This window comes from Choloepus didactylus, chromosome 2 (assembly GCF_015220235.1).
Source record: "Choloepus didactylus isolate mChoDid1 chromosome 2, mChoDid1.pri, whole genome shotgun sequence".
Classification (NCBI taxonomy): domain Eukaryota; kingdom Metazoa; phylum Chordata; class Mammalia; order Pilosa; family Megalonychidae; genus Choloepus; species Choloepus didactylus.
In genome coordinates, this window is record NC_051308.1 from 87,228,699 (window position 1) to 87,250,440 (window position 21,742).

A 21,742-nucleotide genomic window follows, 5' to 3' on the forward strand; every position below is an offset into this window, starting at 1 on the left:
TTCTGTCTGCATCTCCAATTGTCTCCAAGCATCAACAAACATCTGGGTCTCCTGGCTTAGCATATCCCCAGGTGTTTTTGTCTCTGCTCTCTGCATGAGTATCCTTCAAAGGACTTCAGTAAACTAATCAAGACCTACCCTGAATGGGTGGGGTCAAATCTCCATGGAAACATTCAATCAAGAGGTCACACTCTAATCAGAAAGATTAATAAATCTGCTCCTACAAGATTACATTAAAGAATATGGCTTTTGGGGGGACATAATATAACCAAACCAGCACAGACCCAGTAGAGGCTTTTCTTTCTCTACTTCTCCCTATAGTCTGCACCTACTTTTACTTCCCTGTGCTACTTCACAGGCGACTCTCCATCTTTTCTAGTATAAGATTCTCAAAGCCAAAGTTCGATACTTAATTCTCAGTCCCTGTCTTTAAGGTAGTAGAAGCAGATGTCACTGAAGAATCAAGTCTGAGTTTTTCAAAGGGGATATAAAAGTGAATAAAACACACTTCCTGTCACTTGTGTGTCTGCAGATTGTTAGAAAGATTGACCTATCAGAAAATCTAAGATAACGTGATAGGTGAATTGAGAGGCATATACAAAGGTATGTATAAGAGTTTACAGAAGAAATGACAGCCAATGCCCAGAGACACTTATTTTGAATTTCTTCAAATTTTAAAAGGCTTTATAAGCTTTATTGGAGGCTCAAGCACATCAATTATCCCTGCCTACCTGCAGTATATAATAATAACTAAACTCATAAAGGTATGGATTGGGTATAAGTAGCCTGTTTCATGATTCTTATGACCCTGTCCACAAAGAGTGGCATTTCTCCTTAGTCTATACCACTACTAATATATAATATTATATGCCAATCTATTCAGCACCTGAACAGCAGTCCTTTCCCTTGATTCTCACAGGTGTTCTGAGTGGGAGGCAGACAGATAGTACACATAGTTAAGAAGTGTAAAGTCAGAATTGGAACCTAATTCCAACATCAGTCTGCCTCTTCCCTTCCTGACAGATTGCTCTTTTGCAAAAGAAAAGGCAGAACTCTATAAAACCCAGCAAATGACTGAAGAGAGAATATCAGGAACTGTAATCCAAAACGGAGGTTGCAGGGAAGAACAGGATGAACTTGCAAGAAATACACGATCACAGAAAAGGCAGAGTCAGAGAGCAGGTCAGTGGGCACTCAATTTTAATCATCCAGCGCGAAGGAAATTAATCAGTTCTGTGCAAAAGGAGCCTGTAAGTGTGGTCTTTATCCCCTGTTGCATTCCCTAGAGAACAAGATGTTCTTAGTTTAAGTGGAAATTAGGACTGTGGACTTTGACAGAATTAATAAATACGATTTTATGAAAGAAAAAGGAAGGGAGGGGGGAAGGGAGGGAGTGAAGAAGGAAGGAAAGGAATGAGTGAGTAAGAGAAAGGGGAAGGATAGCCTTATTTTAAAAGCACTGTCACATATTTGATGTGACAGTATCACAGTATTCACATAAGGAATAATTACTCACTTCAATTATTCGCCCACATTAGGAAAACCTCCTCTCTCTCTCTCTCTCTCTCCCTCATCCTCTTTCCCACTTCCTCCCTCTCTCCTTCTTTCCTTCCCCCCTTCCTCACCCTAACTCTCTCCATTTCTCTGCTATGCTGAGAAAAGGGTGTGTTCTATGGGACACATATTTGACAGAATAAGTATTTGTTTTCTACACAGTTATGATAGAATATATGCATGTTATCTATAATTTCACAAGCAATATGCAAATTAAATTATTCTTTCCATCAGTACATGTTTGAGCCCCAGTTATTTCAGACACTAAACTGAGTAGCTAAGATAACAATAAAAAGCACAATGTTCTCAACTTCCAAGACATCAGTATAGTGAGACAGACATGCAGGAAACCAATAATTTCCCTATAGTGATAAGTGATAAAACAGAGATTAGAGTATGGTTGTATAACTCATCCAGGGTTGGGGGATAGAACGCTAGCCATTAAATATTCCAAGGAGAAGAGATGGCTAGAAAATGTGTTGAAAAACGAACAGGAGTTAGCATAGAGCAGGGTTTGTCAACAGCAGCGCTATGGATAATTAGGGCCCCCAAATTCTTTGCTGTGGGTACTGTCCTATACATGGTAGGATGTTCAGCAGCATCCCAAGCCTCTATCCACTGGATACTAGTAGCACCTCCCATCGAGTCGACAACCCAAAATGTCACTAGGCATTACCAAAGTGGGGGGGGGGTGCAAAATTGATCCCAGTTGAGAACATTGACCTAGAAGAAACATGAGGTAGGGGTGGGAGATCTAGGAAGGGGACCTAACATGTGCGAAGACATAGGGACAAGAAAGAACATGGAGCAATAACAATATGAATACAATTGATAATAAAATAGATAATATTTATTCTGCACTATTATGTACAGATGATAGGCTAAATGCACTGCCTACATTATCTCATTTATCCTCAAGACAACCTTACAAGGTCAGCCTTCCTGCTACCACCACCCCACCCCTTAGTGTTGATGACAGTAAGCCACAAGAAGGCTAAGCAACTTGCTAAGATCACCCAGCAAGCAGAACTCATATTCAATCCCAGATCAAGTGGATGCAGAGAGCAAGGACATGCCCTTTCCAGAATACTGTTCTGCAAATGGCTTGATATGTCTGGAGCAAAGAGGATTTGAAAAGACCTGAGTCTCCAAGATAAAGGCCCATGTACTCCCTATAAAGGGGTTGGTTTTAAATGTGCAAACAATAGGGAGTTCCTGAAATAGTTTTAGGAGAGATACCCAATAGAAAGAACCCTGAGGCAGCAACAGAGAGGAGGAGTGGAAGAGATAGGCACAGATCTGGGGGTGGGGAGAACCCTGCAGCAGCCAGGCAAGAAATGGAAGAAGCCGTAAGAATGAATTCCTCATACAAAGATCTGGTGACCCACTGATCTGGGGAACTGATTGGACACAGCAGATGATGGGCTTGTGATTTAGGGATCTCAATGAGTCTCCACAGGAAAAAGCCCTTTCCCCTTTCTTTTTTTCTTTCCCTTTTCCCATCCTCAAGGTTTGCATCTAATCGTGTCAGCTCTGCCACCCACTTTTGCTTTACTCATTCAGCAAGCATTCACAAAGTGGCTGACAGCGCACAACAAAAGCCACCAGTTCATAAGTTGTTCTCATGAGCCAGGCTTGGTGCTGAGTGCTTTATGGACATGATCACATGAATCCCTCATAAGGACGCCTTAAAATAGCTCTGTTGTTATTGCCCCCACCTACCATTACACACTGAGGCTTGTGCCACTCAGCTGAACCAGGAAACCAAGTTGTCATTTCTTGCCCATTTGCAACTTACAAAAGAAACAGAAACTACAGAGTTTTCAGGTCAAGAAGGTCAACTGCAAAGAAAAAAAAAAAAATCTAGAAAAATAGAAAAAAAAAAGTTTGAATTGAGGATATTGATGTAGCAGTGCACATCCTGTTCTTGCTGAAAGAATAGGAACTTAAGAGAATGGCATTATTTAGAGATTTCTTTAGAGGAAATCTTAGAGCTGGCTCTTAAAGAATGTGAGCCACACATGATGGTGGGGAATTGAAGGCAAAAACTCTGTGGCAAGGGGATAGGACACAAACAAAGGTACAGAAGTGACAAAGCAAGATGTGGGCTGGGGGCAGTGAAGTGAGGGATTTATTACCTTGGGCTTATTGGGACTAATTAAAGAAGGAGGTACTCCACTCCTGTAAAGGTGACAGTCCAAAGGGGACATATTAGAATTATATTCATCGTTGAAAAGTAAAAAAGACACTGAGTAACAAAGTGTCTGATTTGAGCTCAGACTTCCGTGTTGCTGCAGTTTTAAAAACGCCCTCTCATCTACCCAGCCCACTTGGCTTTATCTTGCCTCTGGAGCTGTTTTCCCTCAGTCTGCCTTTGACAGGCTTCAGGCATCCCTAATATATTTAGCTCACTTTTTCAAGTAAAGAATTAGGCATTTTCCAAACTGCCCCAAGGCATGCCAGTTTCAGCCTCTCTTCTCCTGGCTTTCTCATTCTCCCCCTCCCTGCCTGCATTTCTTATTCCTTGTTTCTTCAGTTGTTCTTTTTCCTTCCCTGTCCAATTCCCTTTCCTTTCCCTTTGTTTCTTCCTTCCACCTCCCTTGCGGTGGTTCTTCCTCCTCTCAACCTTTGCTGGGAAACCCAGAGAGTCTCAGGAAATAGTGTAGAATAATCAGAAGGTAAATAATGCTGGCTCGAATTATTCCTAGACGAAGACAGTTTCAAAGTAGGGATCCACAGGCCAGAAACCTTCCTATCTGCTTTCATAACAGGTAGAGCGAGATTTCTCGCACTTTAGAGGTCATCAGAATTACCTGGAGAGCTTGTTAAAACACACATTGCAGCTCTACTCCCTGAGTTTCTGATTGAGTAGGTCTGGAGTGGGGCCTGAGAACATGCACTTCCAAGTTTCCAGGTGACGCCAATAGTGCTGGTGCAGGCGCCACACTTTGAGAACCACCGGAGAGGGGAAACCCACAGCTAGAAGGGGATCAAGGCTCCACGGTGCTTGGTAGTTGGGTAGTGTAATCAGAGGGGATGGAGTTTTGTTCCCGGTCACATCCACAAAGGGCCTGAGAGTTGCTTTGGAAGCTCTAGAGAAGGGATCCAGAGGATGTGCTGGGGTGCAGGGAGGAGGGGAGGACAGGTGGGGGGAGCTGTGAATTGTAACCTTCTGGGAAACTCTGAAACCAGCTCCAAACCCCATCGATGACCCAGCCTCCCACTTTCAATCCTACAGAGAAGCAGCAGAAGGGAATTCTCAGGATTCCTTTGATCTCTTCCCAGCTCCCTGAGTCTTCAATCTGTTTATCTCCCTCCTTCCCTGGCCTCCTCTTTCCCCCTTCTTACCCCCGGCCCAGTGGATGATTCACTCCCCCTCTCTCCCGCCTAACCACCCCACTGCCATCTGTCATCTGTTTTTCTAATGATGGCAGAAGATGAGCTGTTTTGCTGGCCTACACCATAACAAAGCACACTCCATGCTAACATTTTTCCTGATACACTCTCAGAACACTTTTTTATTGGTATCATTTCCCCACCCAGTTTTCGCTTTTCTCTCAAGCCCCACCCGTTCCCCCCTCTTTGGCCTCATGTGCTGCCCAGTTTCCCAGAATCAGATCAAGAGAAGCACAAAGATACAGAAGAATAGAGGGATTAGCATGCATATAAATTGTGTGTGAGGGGGAGGGTGTTGGGAATCAATAGCAGTTGAAGGGCTCTCTCTACAGCATACAAGGAGCCAGGATTATCCAAGCATTGCTGCTAAGTGGCTTAATTATTTCCAGTGAGAGATCTGGATGACAAAACTTGTTGAGACTGAGACTGGGATATTTGTATTTGTCACTGGCTATTCCCGGGCTGGGAGGAATAAGCCGGGGGGGAGGTATCCTCATTCTTGATTCTGCCTTGCAATAACTCCAGTTAACCTAGCTACAGAAGTCTCAGCACCCTAAGACATCCTGCCTTACCCCCTCCCCCCCAAGCCCCACCCCTACCCCCACCCCCCACCCCAGTAGTGGACAGGATTTCTTGAGATAGTAAAGCTCTAGTGTGGATTAATCAACAGTGGACTACAGATCTACAAGTGGCAAACACAGATGACTGCAGGATTCAGGCAGTTAATGCAAACGAGAGAAGCCCACCCAGTAAGAAACTATAGGAGGGGGTGAGACTGCTGAACTGGAGAGCAGCTGCCCCTCTGAAGTTGTAGCTGCTACTCAGGTCCAGCTAGTTGTTGCCATGGTTGCCAGATATTCTTGTTTTTCCAAAGAAAAATCTTTGCTTTAAGAATTTTACATTTATTTTTATTTGTGTCTCTCTGTGCATATTATATATATATATATATATATATATATATATATATATATATATGAATTTTATGTAAAAATCACAGTTTTTAAACATTCACAACCAAAATAAAACTGCTTTTAGATGCAGTGCTAGCCAAATAAACCTGTCTGTGGGCCCCACTGGTTTGTGAAATACTGATCTCATTTAAGCTCAAGCAAGGCCCACGTACAGAATTCCCTAAACAATAAATAATTCTGACTTTCTTTTCAACTTATTTTTTATTAAGTCATTTCAAAAGGAACCCTGAAGATTTGGCTTAAAAAAAATCAGAAATCTCAATTTCTGTAAATTTGGAATTGTGGAGCAAAGTGTAAAAGTGATTAAACAAAAAGTGACAGGATTGGGGATGTGGGTGGGACCTTGAATTAGATGGACTCAAATTCCTGTGAGTGAAGCAGAGCAGAATTCTCTAGCCTGGGTTTGGGGAAGGGGAGGCAAACCTACCTCACATGACTGGATGCAGTGGATCAGGAAGGGGTCCGGGTGCCACCGCCGCCGCCCAGTGCACACGATGCTCTAAAGGGGAAAGAACAGAAAACAGGAACAAAGACGCTTAGTCAGGGAGAGTGGGGGAGAACCCTGAGCTTACCTCACCAGCCCAGCCCCATCTCCCAAGTAGCAAGACTCTGGCTGCTGGAAAACTTCCTATGATAACTGCTAACTCTGTGGGATGGCACCAAAGCAGAAATCCTCAGTGGAGGAGATTTTTCAGCCCCTGTCCTAATCCTCTCCTCCTCCATCTCCAAAGTATCAAAATTTCCATAATGGTGTGAGTGTGGAAGAAAAAGCATCCTCAATATTCTAATGAGCTTAATTTGGTTTTAGTCACAATATTTATTCATTTGTTTTGAGATTTAAAACAACATAAAAAGAATGTGTGAGATGGCTGTGTTGATAAAGCAGCACCAAGAGTTTTAAAAGGCTGAGAAACATAGCTCTTCAAGAAGTAAGTCTTCAACTAAAAATGGATCTCAGGCATCCTAGATCACAAGACATGTGTGCAAGGACTGGAGGCTAAATTGCACTCTCTGCAACTCTTGTTAGCACCATTATCCCTTCCTTGTAGAAAACAAAAGTGTCTATGCACTGGTTAATAAGACTAATGCGATACTACTGGAACTCAACACAACACCAACTTTAAGTTGCTTTTCTCTCAATCCCAGCCTGGGAGTACAACCCATCATGAAACACTGGTGACTGTCTCATTCCAAAGGCCATTTCCAGATGCCCAGGTGACCAAATGTACAGTCACTTACTCTTTGCTAAAATAGTAATAACATCTTTCACTGAGTTTTTCCTTTTAATTTTTGGATCTCAAATTTTCAAAGGATACACTGCAGGAAAAGAAAAAGCCTCAGCACTGCAGATTTTAAAGAGGAAAGGAATTTCTCTCCACAGCCTGCTACCAACCCACCCAACTGCACACTTTCATGTTCACATTTTAATTCAGTAAAATAGGAATTCAGTGCAACTGGAAGAAAAATATATATATACTGAGATCTGAGCTTTACACAAGATAGCACCTGCAGTAATTGGAAGTTATACATTCTAGAAGCCTCAGTATGTGCAATAATCAGATTGAAGACACTTGCATACATTAATATTTAAGTATATGTGGTCAGTTAATAGGAATCTGTAATATTTTTTGGAGTTACAGAATGAACTAAAATTCCTCTTTCACAGCTTAAAGGGAAAAGAAGTATTATACATTCTCATAAATTCTGAGACTCAAAACTCCATAATATAATGATGTAGAACATAACTAGGCTTAAGTTATCAACGCATTAAAAAAATTTATCAAGACAAAAAAATATAGTAAACACAACAGGGTTGTCTAGCCTACAGAAAAAGTGAGTTATTCTACAAATAAAGTCACTTAAGCAGAACTATTTCCATATAAACAATGGCTCTGCTAAACTATAAATGATTATTGTTTATGTTTTAAAGCACTTTCCACTGGAAATCTTCTTAGCACTGGTCATGACTTTTATTACTTAAAATATCAATGTTCTGTACTTTGTTGCTTTTCTCAGATAGAAGCAGTGGCAAAAATGTACAATAACTTGTACCCTTGAAATGGATATACATGGCAACTTTATTTCTTCTCATACACTGCATTCACTAAGGACCTGAGCTCCTACACTCAATTCAGACAAAATGTGTATATGTATATGTCTGAATATATATGTCACTCACTAAGAGCCATTTTCCCCAGTGAGCAATAGGGATCCCAAGATCCACAAACTCAGTTGCCGCCTTCAAAGACCTCAAAGCTCAGTGAGCAAGGTGGTTAGAAGAACTGTAACACCAAGTCTTCCTCAACAAAAAGGGATATTTTGCCGTGCTACTCTCACTGGTGACTACAAGCCAGAACTCACAAGAACTTTCAGAACTGACTGTATCAACTTCTCTTATGCCCTCCTGTTTTAGTTTTCTAGGCTTCTCAAAGCAATACCATCAAATGGGTTGGTTTAAACAATGGGAATTTATTCATTCATGGTTGACGAAGGGAAAATGCCTAAATCAAGGAGATGTTTTCATCCTGAAGACCAGCTGCCAGCAATCCTGAACTCCTCTATTGTATGGCAAGGCACATGGAGGAGTCTGCTGGTCTCTTCCTTCTCTTCCAGGTTTCCTTGCTCTTCAGTCTCTAGCTTCCATAGCTTTTTCTCTTTGTCTTGCTTCCATTTATAAAGTACTCCAGTAAGAGGATTAAGACCCATCCTGAATGAAGTGAGTCACACCTTAACTGAAGTAGGCTGATCAAAAGGTCCTATTTACAGTGGGTTCACAACTACAGCAATGGATTAACTTTAAGAACATGGTTTTCTTGGAGTATGTACAGCTCCAAACCACCACACTCCATCCCCTGGATCAAAAAAAAAAATGCTCTTCCTATATGCAAAATACATTTGTTCCATCACAATATCCCCAAAGCCTTAAATCATTTCAGAAACAATGCTTAGTGTTAAGTCTCATCAAAATTGGTTATAGGTGTAGTCTCCCCTGGGGCATAAATACCTTCTGTCTGTGGACCTGTGGAACCTAGAGAACAAGTTATCTGCTTCTAAAATATAATGGAGGGACAGGCATAGGGTACACATTCCCATTCCCATAAGGAGAAATTGGAAAGAAAACAAGGGTCATGTGTCCAAAACAATTCCAAAACCCTGCAGGGCATCCTCTATTAGATTTCAAGTTCTGAGAGTCATCTATGGAAAGATGTTTTGTCCTCTGGGGGATAGCAATGGATAGTGGCCATGCTATCCCCAAACACTGGAGAAAAGTCTCCACCCTCTTTAGGCATTGGAATATTGTCATGCTCTCCTGGAATGCCAAGGCACAGGTTCCACCCCTGTCAAGCACTGGGGTGGTAGCCAGATTCTCCACAATCCCTGGGGAATAGGCTCCATCCGCTGAGAAAACCAGGGTGGCAGCCAGACTGTCTGCAATCCCCAGGGCACAGGCTCCAACTTCTGAGAACACTGGGGTGGTAGCACCCTTCCTGAACAACAGGATGGAAGGGCCACCATCCCCAAGTGCTGGGGCAGACTCATCCTTTCCACACACAGAGGTGGGTCCCACACTCTTGGCCCAAGAAGATGTCTTCAGTTCAGACCTCAGTTTCCACATTTCTGCCCTTGAGTGATTTTTCCTTCCTCTGTTCTGTCTCTTTTAGTCCAGGCTGGCAGTGGTTCTGTTCATACAGATTTCACAAAAACACTTGTCATTTTTGCATGTATTACACAGGGGTTCAAACCATCAGACAGCAGGATTTTCAACAGATCCTTCCATGATAACTACATTTCCAATCATGACTTGCACTGAAATTGCTGACTGGTTCCATATTCAGTTACACCCTCAAATAGAGCACTCTCCTCTGGGAACTCACTTTCTGGAAGCTCAGAATTTTCCAAACCATCAATCACTACTTTCGTTGTGCCCAGGAGTTCACTTCTCAGCTTATCCCTTTCTTCTTGCATTTTAGTATAAGCTACAAGGAAAAACCAGGCTGCACTTTCCACACTTAGCTTGAAAATCTCCCAGGTAAATATCCAAGCTCATCACTTTTAAGTTCAGCTTTCCATCCAACACCAGAACTCAATTTCACCAAGTTCTTGGCTACTTTAAAACAAGGATCATCTTTGCTCCAGTTCCCAAAAGCAAATTCATCATTTTAGTATAAGGCCTCATCAGAAGTAGCATTAGCATCCATATTCCTACCAACAGTCTCTTCAAAGCAAACTAGGCCTTTTCTAGCAAGTGTCTCACAATTCTTCCAGCCTCTACCCATTACCCAATTCCAAAGCCAATTCCATATTTTAGGTGATTGCGATAAGCAGCACCCCACTCCTGGTACCAAAATCTGTTTTAGTATCCAAGATGCTCAAAGCAATACCATGAAATGGGTTGGCTTAAACAATGGATATTTATTCACTCACAGTTGAGGTTGGAAAAATGTCCAAATCAAGGCATCATTGAAGTGATTCTTTCTTCTGAAAGACCAGCTGCTGGCAATCTTGGACTCCTTTATCGCATGGCAAGGCACATGGTGGTGTCTGCTAGTGTTCTCTTCTGGGTATTCTTGCTTTCAGTTTCTTGTTTCCATGGCTTTTTCTCTTTGCCTTGCTTCTATTTATAAAGTACTCCAGTCATAAGATTAAGACCTGTGCTTGTTTGGATCTGTTAAGTATCCCATAAAAGGCCATGTTTTTTAAATTCATTCTTGTGAGGGCAGACTTATTGTGGGTGGGATCTTTTGATTAGGTTGTCTCTATGGAGATGTGACCCACCCAATTGTGGATGGGACATTTTGAATAGATTGTTTCCATGGAGATGTGACCATGCCCATTCAAGGTAGGTCTTAATTGTCTTTACTAGCATCTTCTATGAGAGAACAAAAGGCAGAGACATTTTGAAGAGAGCTCAAAGGTGTTTAGAGAGAAAACACCCAGAGACACTTTGGAGACAGCCATTGACACCAGAACCAGGAGAAAAGCTAAGAGATAAAATCCAGAGTTTGCCCTGAAGAAGCTAAGAGAAGACCCCCAGATGCTTAGAGAGAAACAAGCAAGGATACACAGGAGCTGAGAGAGAGAAGCAAAGACAGAAGCCCAGAGACATTTTGGAGAAAGCAACTAAAACCAGAATCTAACCCCAGGAGAGCCCAGCAGGCTCTGGCCATGTGCCTTCCCATGTGTCAGAGGAACCCCAGATACCAATAGCCTGTATTCAGAGAAGGTATTGTCCTATTGATGCCTTAATTGGGACATTTTCAAGGCCTTAGAACTATAAATCTGTGAACTAGCAAACCCCCATTGTAAAAACCAATCCATTTCTGGTATTTTGCATTTAGGCAGCTTAGCAAATGGAAACAAGACCCATGAATGAGGTGAGTCACACCTTAACTGAAACAGCCTCATCAAAAGGTCCAACTTGCAATGGGTTCACAGCCACAAGAATGGATTAACTTTAAGAACATGTTTTTCTGGGATATATATAGATCCAAAACCACCAAACCTCCCAACCAACCACCCCACACAACAATTTTATAAGTGCATGAGTGTTGGTCTTCTAGAGCTTTAAATATTCCCTAAATTCATTGCAACAACAACAAAGAATCTGTCTTGCTTTCAATTATTTTTCTCAAATGTTTTTTTATCCAATTATTTCTAATTTATTTGTTTATGCTTTTGCATTTTTACATATTTTTATGTTATTATTAGGTAATACATATGCATCATATAAAATATAAAAGGCATGAAAGGATTTACCATCTCCCTGCTACTCTTGAACCCAGCAACCCAGTTTTCATATCCTATCTCTAGTTCTTTTGTGTGTCATTACAGAGATAATTCATGCAGTTATGTATATAAGTTCTTTATTTCCCCATTCAATAATTATGTTCTGCATGTTGGTTTGTTGCTGTTTGTTTGACTGTCCCAAATTATTTCACTTAACCTTTAATTTCAGGGCATCTGGGATGTTGCAATCTATCAATTGCATAGTATACATTGCATGAATGCACCCTAATTTACTTAACCAGATCCGTAACAATGGATATTTAGGTTATTTCCATTCTTTTACTATAACAAACAAAAATTACGTATAAATAATTTCATGGATATGCAAGTATATTTGTGGAACATATTCATGTAGTTGAAGTGAAAGATTCTTCATATATTTTTTTTAACATTTTATAATTCAGTCTTGAGGCTAATGCAGATTGGCAACCTTCCTTAATCTCTACAAAAATGTACCATATCTCTTCCTAGATTGCAAAATCCTTGAGAATAGGAGCTCTCTCTGGTACACAGTTTCTCACCCAGTGACTTATAAAGAGGCAATATTTAACAAGTATTTATCAGCAACCAAATGTGATGTATCTCTTGGATTCTCTGTCATCTTCTGGCCTATGAAAGTCACACACCCCGTAAAAATGTCACTTATTTGTAAAGATATGCATATGTCATTAATTGAACAATTATTTATTGATCATAATTGAAGGAAAAGTATTGACTGTTTCTCAGTACATAAATTGTGTGTGCATATTAGTGGTGGTGAGGTGGAAGAGGAAAGTGAAACAGGAAGAAAAGCAGTGTAAAGGAAAGGCAAAGAGAAGTGCTAGAGCCTGCTAAAGGAAATGTGGTTTTCTTATTTTTCTGGAATACTTTTGACAAATTATAATCATATATATTACAATTGTAAAGTTACAGAGAATAAAAGAAAGAAAATCTTCATATCCATGGCCTAGGTTTATTAAATCTTAACATTTTGCTATATCTGCTCCCAGAGTATTCCTCACTACAGATTCAATTAATGCTTACTATAACCCCCACCCATATCATTCCCCTTCTTCCCTCCTCATTTTGAACATATATTCTGAATATTTAAACAACAGTTCTGAATTTTTTAATTATTATTTCCATGCATTTTTAGGTGATTACAACTCTTACTATTATACTATTAAGAAGAAGCTTCTCAGATTAATTGTGAACTATGTGTCAAAATTTTATTTTGAACTTTCTAAAAGGAAAAGACTCAAGAGAAAACCAATTTTAAACATTTTCTCTTGGCTGGGCATTTAGCAGAACAACAAATTAAAAAAGAAGAAGAAGAAGAAGGAAAGAATGAGGGAAAGAGGGAGGAAAAAAGTAAAAACAAAGGAAGGAAGTCCAGTTAAAGGTCATTAGGATGATCATAAGGCTATAAAAGCCTGGCTAAAATTCTGGTTAAAAGTCACAAGGCTCATGCTTAGCCAACATTAAGGTCTAACAGAGAATTGCTCAATTCTTTTTTTTAATCAGGAACAGTCACTTTACAGAATGGGCTATTAATCATATTAGCCCATGAAGTTCTGCCACTGAAACTGTGGGAACTCCCTCTTTTCTCTGCCCTTATCACAAACTGCTTTAACTTACCTTCTCTAATAAATTACCACAACCCCTTAACCACAAGCTGCCTGACACAGGTAGGAACTGTCCTCAACTGGTCTACAGGAATTCCCAGCTAGTACATACACACTTGTGCCAAGTATAACCTAAAGCAACCCTTCTCCCCAAATCTCCACTCACTCATCATGCTAAAGATACCATTTTCTGACAATGCGATGTATGATTTAGCATGACACCTATTTGTGCAAGTTCCTTTTACCTCCACCCATAGCCTGCCCACATTACTTAATCCTTTAAACCCAATTCCCTGCACCACCACCACAAATACCCTAAATTTTCTCAATTTGAGGAGAAAGATTTGAATTCTACCTCCTGTCTCCTTGTTTGACAGACTTGCAATAAAACTGCTATCATGGTGTTGACGTCTGTGCACATTGGGCAATAAGCCCACTGCTTGGTAACACCACTGCCCAGGTTTGTGGCAATTTACTTCTTACGGCATATGTATGTACCCATAAGTAAAACAGAGTATGGTTTTGCATATTTATTTGGATCATAGCACATATCTTGTCATTTGTGTTTTCATTCCCCTTCTCCCCACCTCCAGGAGCCTCTTGTCTACTCTACTCTAGTAAGGAGTTGGACTTGATACTTAGAGATTATTCAAACTAAGATTGAATGATTCCATGTTTAAAACCAATGTGATTTGCCTAAGTGATTTGTTCTTCTCCCACTGATTTGTAGCAAATATGCCACTAGGGCTGTTACACACAATTGTACCCATTAACCCATCAACAGCATTACTTATTTTTTGGTGGGGTGGGTAGGATCAGGAGACAGGAGGGAAGGTGAGACCATTTATTTAGAAACTATGGCTTCTGGAGGGTCATCTTCTTTTCTTCCTGCTTCTCTCTTACTTTAAAAACATTTGTTTCTTGATTAAGGAACTATTAATCCTTTTGGGACCAATTTGGGAAAACAAAGCCAGAAATCATAAGATTTGATATGACTGAGTAATTCTGTTGAGCTGGGGAGTTCAAAGGGGGATTTCATGTTGTGCTGAGGCTCTTTAAAACCTCACATGTGTGTAGCCACAGAAAGTCTCATTAATTTGGACCTTACAAATTCATAATTATGATATTTATAAAAACAGCACTGTTCTGTTTGTGAAAAATGAATTTATGAGGAAAAATAATTGGGGAAATGAGATGCTCTGATGAATGTTTTGGTACTTCAAAAGGAAACACTGTTTCAAATGCAATTTAGAAAAACTCACCTATGTGCAAACAATTATCACATTATAAGCAAACAAACAAAAACCTCTCTTCATGAATTATTCAGGTTCCTGGCTGAAAGAACACTACTCTACAAAGTAGGTAAAACATTTAATTTTCCTATTTTAAAGTCATGAGATACGATAAAACACTCTCTTGACATGGAAGTTAAGGACAATAATAAAAATTCAACCTTACCTATGCTTTTTGGAAAAGTAAAAAGGTTTGCTTTGAAAACTGGCTCCATGGAGGTGGGAGCCCTTCTTTTCTATGGGACTTTGGCTTCATTCTGCAATCAAATTTTTAGCAATGGATGAAATAAATTGTGCACTGAGGAGATACTGGGGATGAAAGAGGACTAAGACAGCATTCTTATCCTCAAGAATCTTACAGTTTAGGTGGAATTGGGATCAGAATGACAGAAAAGAAGAAAAAGGAAGAAAAGGGAAAACAGGAATGAGAAAAGTACAAAGTGCACCCAGCAAATGAGTGAACCTTATTGCAAACTATGGACTTTAGTTAGTAAGAATGTATCAATATTGGTTCATCAACTGTATGAAACACTTTAATGCAAGAGAATAATAATAAGAGAAACTGTGTGGTGGGAGGGGATGGGAACTCTGTGAAATTTTTCCATAAAAAGAAAACTCCTCTAAAAATAAAGTCAATTAAAATTCTAAAGTTCTAGAATTCTCAGCTGAGGCACCCTAGACTGCAAGGAATGCAGGTGCTGCCGGGCAAAAGACCCGGGTCAGCTGTGCCGCCCCTGGTTCTGGGCACCTAAGGGGCATGAATGATGGCCATGGTTGAACATTTGTCTGTCCCCTGCCTGTCCCAAGTACCCTTGTCACAGTGTTCAGTCACTGTGGCTGGCAGACATTTATTTGACTGCGACGCAGCCCTTTTGTCTGGAATACTCCCTCTCTATTGGGATATTTCTCTGCTGTCCTCAACACAGAGACATTTAAATCCCTGACTGTAGCAGGAGAAGGAGAAAGACACTGTTATAATTACAAGGTCTTCAAAGTTCACTGGGGAATTTTCAAACCTTTACCTATTGCCTCCCACAGGCAGTATGTCCTGGAGACATTTAAAAATGATGTTATATTTTCATCCTTCCTCTCTTCTGAGTCTTGTAGCAAAAGCTGCTGGAAATTGCTTCTTTAATCAGAGGTGCTCCAGTAGGAAACACCGAATGGCCATTAATTCTCTTCCCAGTCCAGCCCAGTAGCTATAAAACAACAATTCTGTTTCTCATAGAAAAAAACAAAACAAAACAAAACAAAACAACAACAAATATCAGGAAATTTCCTAGGGAATGTTTGTAATGAAGGAATTGAAATCTCATTTTTATTCAATTCAAAACTATGTGCTAGAAACTGCAAGACATTGCACATGTGTTATTTTTAATGTTCATAACAACCCTGCAAGTTTGATAATACTATTTTCAACCTTGCGGATGAGTAGACAGACACTCAAATGGGGGTAAGTCCCATAGTATTTGAACCCAAGACTACCTCACTATTCCTATTATACCTATTGGTGCCTTTAGTTGTTTATTTTTAACAAAACACCAGACTACCTAAATCCTCAGAAGTCCTCCCTGTAATTGGAAGAATATTATTCTAGGACTAAGGAATCATTTGCAGGAATAAAAACCAATAGAATCCCAAAGAAAGGCAAATAAACTCAGTAGGCATCTAACAAGTATACTTCATGGTTTCTTAAAAACAAAAAGCTCTTTGGCTATAAGGAAAAGCAGTATTACTAAGAAATATCTCTTTTAATTTATTTTTTCAGACTTCATGGGGAGGGGCAGGGAGTGTGAGAATGAAGGGGTTCTCATATCTGAGAGGAGTACCTTATTTTCTATTTGATAGCCAAACTACTCCAAATACATACCAGGAGGAATAAAGACTAATGCAAACAGGATAATACAGGGGAAATCACACTGAACCTGGAGCCAAAAAATTAGGGTGACAGTTTTTTCTCCATTTCTTGCCAGCCATGCAACCTTGAACAGATCACCCAATTAGATCTAATTTATCTGTAAAATAAGGACAATAAAATCTTCCTGTCCTTGATTATTGGTTCGTGATAGTTTTCAAATGAATACAGATAATGACTTTAAAGACAATAAAGTGGTATCTAAATGTAAGGAATCACTTTTATTACAAAGAACGAAGTCACTGGAAAAGACTAGAGAAAATCGTGCAATTTAATCCATTGTTCTGCAATCTTGCCAGATATAAAGGTATGTGAAGTACGGTAGATGGCAGAGATCTGCATGAACTAGACAATCACCATTTACTAAACTAATGTCATGGGCCAAATAGGTGTGCTTTTACTTAAAATAATTTATGTTCTCATTATTTTATTTTAGAATAGCAGTGTTTCTCAAGGCGTTAAGGAGGAATTACCTTGCTAAGTATGCGTATAGTTCAAGGCATCACCAGTCTCTCTGAAGGATGGAACCTGGGTCTGTTACTTTTAACAAACTTCCCAAGATATTCTCAAGGACACCAAAATTTAAGATTAAGTACAATATGGATCAACCTCCAGGATAAATCAATTTAAGTTCTAGGAACTGGACTCTATTAGTTTCATTTAATACAACTGCTTTGGTTTATAAGGAATTTCTTCCTTATAAGAACAAAATTAGATTCTGCACTCCTCATGAGTTGCTGAGTCCCCAAAATGACAGACATGATGAGATCATCTATGGTTGGTGCATAGCATAATCTCTTCTCAGACGATCTGAGGTTGCCAGTGCACAAGAGGAATAATCTCATGAAGGTTTCCATTGCTTCCACTGACTTCTTTTTCTTGCTTTTCTTTTACAATAAAGTTTCCATTTCCTAATCATGGAGCATCTCAGGTAAGCTTTGTCTGTAAGCATTACTCCTTAATTACATAATATACCAAAGAGCTGAGAGAGGACAGGTAACAGTTTGTATAGTTACTATATGATAATTTAAGTAAACAAATGGATTACCACTTGGTTTTGTTTTGGTATAAAGGACACTGATTTGTGGGTTCAAAAACACATAAAATGTTAATTATGTTTTCAACTTTTGAAATTCCATCCTGAATAAAGTAATTACCTGAATAAAGTAAGGCTCACTCATTTTGCAAGTTACCTCAATTTTTCCCCTACATTGTTGGAAGCAGCTAATTTAATTACTTCACTTTGTTTTCATATAGAAATACGCACAAATCTCCAAAATTCCACTGAAGGAATCATGCCTCTATCAATACTGCGAACTGTGACGAACCATATTGTTTAGTGTTAGTTGTGCTTCCAAATTATAAACAGAAGGGCGGTATCACTACAGATGAGAAAAGGCAGTCATAGATTGGGAGAAGCAGCCTGCCTTGGATAAGAATAATAACTGATCGAGAACGGTTCCTGTGCTTCAAGCACAAAACTAAATTCCATGTTTATGTTTCTCATGTCATACTCACATCAACCATAAGAGATAGGTATTATCTCCATTTTACACACGAAGAAATGGAGGCAAAGAACAATTAAGCAAATTGCCTATGCTTACCTAGTTGGTGAACAACAGAGATCATGAGTAAAAAGTTTGTTTGTTTTCGTTGCTGTTTTTTAAGACCACATCTTTTTGATTCACAGGTCTATGGTCTTTCCTCAATGTTATCATCCTCAAAAACATACCTAGACAACCTAATTTCCAAAACCAGGGATTTACTGACTAGACCAAGCTTATGATGCAGATGATAATGTTTGATGTGCTGGCTAAAGGAGAAGAAAGCATCCTGCTTTTCCTTTCTGAGGTGAGCAACTTGAAATTGGCAAGGATATGACTATACACACAGCGGTAAGAAGCTGTTAAAATGTGCCCGCTTTGAGGAGAAAATATACATTTGCATCTGGAGTAGAAAATGGTGCTACAACGTTTTCATTGCTCATTCTGCTAATGTTTATAACTCATCTATGAAGTGCCACACTTAAAAAGGCACTAGGGATATAAAAATAAACAAAAAATGATGGAGTAGAGGTAAACAAACAACAACATCTCCCCCGAAGGATAGTTGAAAAAGGGGAGGATTTAACAAAATAGAGAATATTGTCTTCCAGTTCGGAAATGTCAAGCCTTTGTAATAGGTATCCCTGCTGTCTTTATGAGAATACTTAAAGAGCAAATGAACTGCTCTCCCCTGAATGCTCTATTGGAAAAACAGAAGTAGAAGAAACCCCACTTAATAGAAGGCCTGCACTCCAGCCTCACAAACCCTACCTCCGTTGACTGTTCTTATCTGATGCCTTGTGGGAGCAGGTGAAGTGGGTGTAGAAAGAAGGAAAGGATCATAAGTATCCCAAGATTTTCTTAATCTGGCTGCTTATAGAGAAAGAGGAAGAGTCTTTCATCAGATGGGGTTGAATTTAAGGTACTGGAGGAAAGGGTCTAGACGACCTGGCACTCCATGAAAAGTAAGACAGAAACTCCTTCTCCAGGAAACTGAGAAGAATTGCCAGTAATTCCAGTCAGTGCAGTTTAGCTAAACATCAACAACAAACTTTGGGGAGTCTGGAAAGTCTGGAAGGGCCGAGAGAAAGGGAGTGGGAGAATCAGCTGAGAAGTCTTTCCAGCTTTCTCTGTTCTGCTGCAATCTACAGTCTTCCCACTGCCCTAAACTTGAACTGTGTAATAAAGTTTCAGTAGCTGAGAGATTTCAAACGGAGTTGAGAGGTCATTCTGGAGGGTTTTTTCATGCACTATATAGATATCCCTTTCTAGTTCTTAGTGTGTTGGAATGGCTAGAGGGATTCCACTGAAGAAATCAGGCCTCTATCAATATTGCAAATTATGACCAGCCATATTGTTTAGTGTTAGATGTGCTTCCAAATCATAAAGAGTAGGGTGGTATCACTACAGATGAGAAAAGGCAGTCAGAGGTTGGGAGAAGCAACCTGACTTGGATAAGAATAACAACTGATTGAGAACGTTTCCTATGCTTCAAGCACCAAACTAAATTCCATATTTTGAATTTGCAACCCAGTAGCCTTGATTCTTGAAGACAACTGTATAACTATATAGCTTACAAGGTGTGACCGTGTGATTGTGAAAACCTGTGGCTCACACTCCCTTTATCCAGGGTATGGACAGATGAGTACAAAAAATGGGGACAAAAATTAAATAAAAAATAGGGTGGGATGGGGGTGGGATGGAATGTTCTTTTTTACTTTTATTTTTCTTCTTTTTTTTTGGAGTAAGGACAATGTTCAAAAATTGATTGTGGTGATGAATGCACAACTATATGATGGTACTGTGAACAAATGACTGTACACTGTGGATGATTGTATGGTATGTGAATATATCTCAATAAAACTGAATTAAAAAAAAAAACAAAAACAACTTGCATTGTGCCCCTGGCCCCACATGAAGAATACTCATTAGGTTCAACATGCTAACAGGGACAAGCAATGCCATATAGGATCTTGCCCACCTGCCTCTCTCATGATTTTGCCACCTGTCTTCTCCCTCCCTCTCCACCACACATACCCTGGTTTCTTTCTTATGAAAACTTTTTACCATTCTTTACCCTCTGCGATATTACTTTCAATCATTTTTTTAAATTACCCAAATAGTTAACTTTATGCAAGTCTTTTTTTCTTTATGACACTTTGATTCATTGTTTAGTGTCCTTTCCTTTCATTCTCAAGAACTCCCTTTAGCATTGCTTGTAGGGCAAGTCTAGTTGTAATGAACTACCTCAGCTTTTGTTTATCTGGGAATGTCTTAATCTCTCCCTAATTTGTGAATGAAAGTCTCACTGGATATAAAATTATTAGTTGGCAATTGTTTTCTTTCAGCACTTTAAGTAATACAACCCATTGCCTCCTTGCTCCATGGCTTCTGATGAGTAACTGACTCTTAATCTAAATAGGACTCCCTTGTACGTAATGCATCGCTTTTCTCTTGCAGCTTTCAAACTGACTCCTTGTCTTTTGCATTCAACAGCTTGACCACCATGTTTGGGCATATTTCTCTTCAGATTTATCCTGTTTGGCATTTGATAGGCTTCTTGGATGTGCATAGTCACATCTTTTGCCAAGTTTGGGAAGTTTTTCTCTCATTATTTCTTTGGATATTCCTTTTGCTCTTTTCTCTCCTCTTCTCCCTCTAGGACTCCCTTAATGTCTATTTTGGTATGCTTAATGGTGTCCCACAGGTGTCGTAGGCTCATTTCATTTTCTCTAATTATTTTTTCTTTCTGGTGTCTCAGCCCAACTCATTTCAATTGTCTTGCCTTCAAGTTCACAGAGTCTTTCTTCTGACAGCTCCAATTTGTTCTTGAAATCCTCCTGGGAATTTTTCAATTCAGTTATTGTGGTCTTCAACTCCAGTAGTTCTCTTTGGTTCCTGTTCCAGTTTGCTAATGCTGCTGTTACGCAAAATAGCAGAAATGGATTGGCTTTTATAAAGGGGATTTATTTAGTTACAAATTTAGAGTTCTAAGGCCATAAAAGTATGCAAACTAAGGCATCAACAAGAGGATACCTTCACTGAAGAATGGCCAATGACATGTGGAACACCTCTGTCAGCTGGGAAGGCATGTGGCTGGCGTCTGCTGTTCTTTGCTCATGGGTTGCTTTTTCAAAATGGCTTTCTCCAAAATGTCTCTGGGATCTTGTCTCTCAGCTCCTGTGCATCCTTCCTTCTTTCTCCCAGGGTGTTTCTCTCTCAGCATCTGGGGGTCCTCTCTTTGCTTCTCCAGGGCAAATTCTGGGCTTCATCTCTTAGCTCAGCATCTCCAGACGTCCTTCTGTATGCATCTCCAAGCATCTCCAAGTGTCAGCAATCATCTCCCTTTCAATCATCTTTAAAATCCAGAGGTAAAGCTTCATGGTCAGTTGATCTTCCCCATTTTCCCCCAGTTGCTTGCTCTCAGGTGTTTCCACAGCACTTCTACCACAAATATACTATTTCCCATGTTGCATTATTATAAATATTTCTTTTCACATTGGATTCTACATCATGAGTCTCTTACAAAGAGGGACTATCATTTCTCATCTCCATAGTCCCAGCACTTAGCACAGTTCAAAGGCACATAGTAATTAAATGTGAATGAACGAATGATTGAATTAATAGAGCTGTGCTATTTCCCATCCTCTACTCCCAGAATGATACTTTTAGTACTTTT

The 21,742-nt window shown here is 39.7% G+C and overlaps 1 protein-coding gene across 1 annotated transcript in view; it reads right to left on the minus strand.

Moving 5' to 3' along the window:
* The window catches only part of PAPPA2 (pappalysin 2), a 289,990-nt gene that overhangs the window by 37,559 nt on the left and 230,689 nt on the right, over positions 1-21,742 (minus strand). Inside the window, exon 20 of the mRNA XM_037806710.1 lies at positions 6,349-6,420. Within this exon, the coding sequence (XP_037662638.1) occupies positions 6,349-6,420 (72 nt within the window). The remainder of the gene's footprint in view (positions 1-6,348; positions 6,421-21,742) is intronic.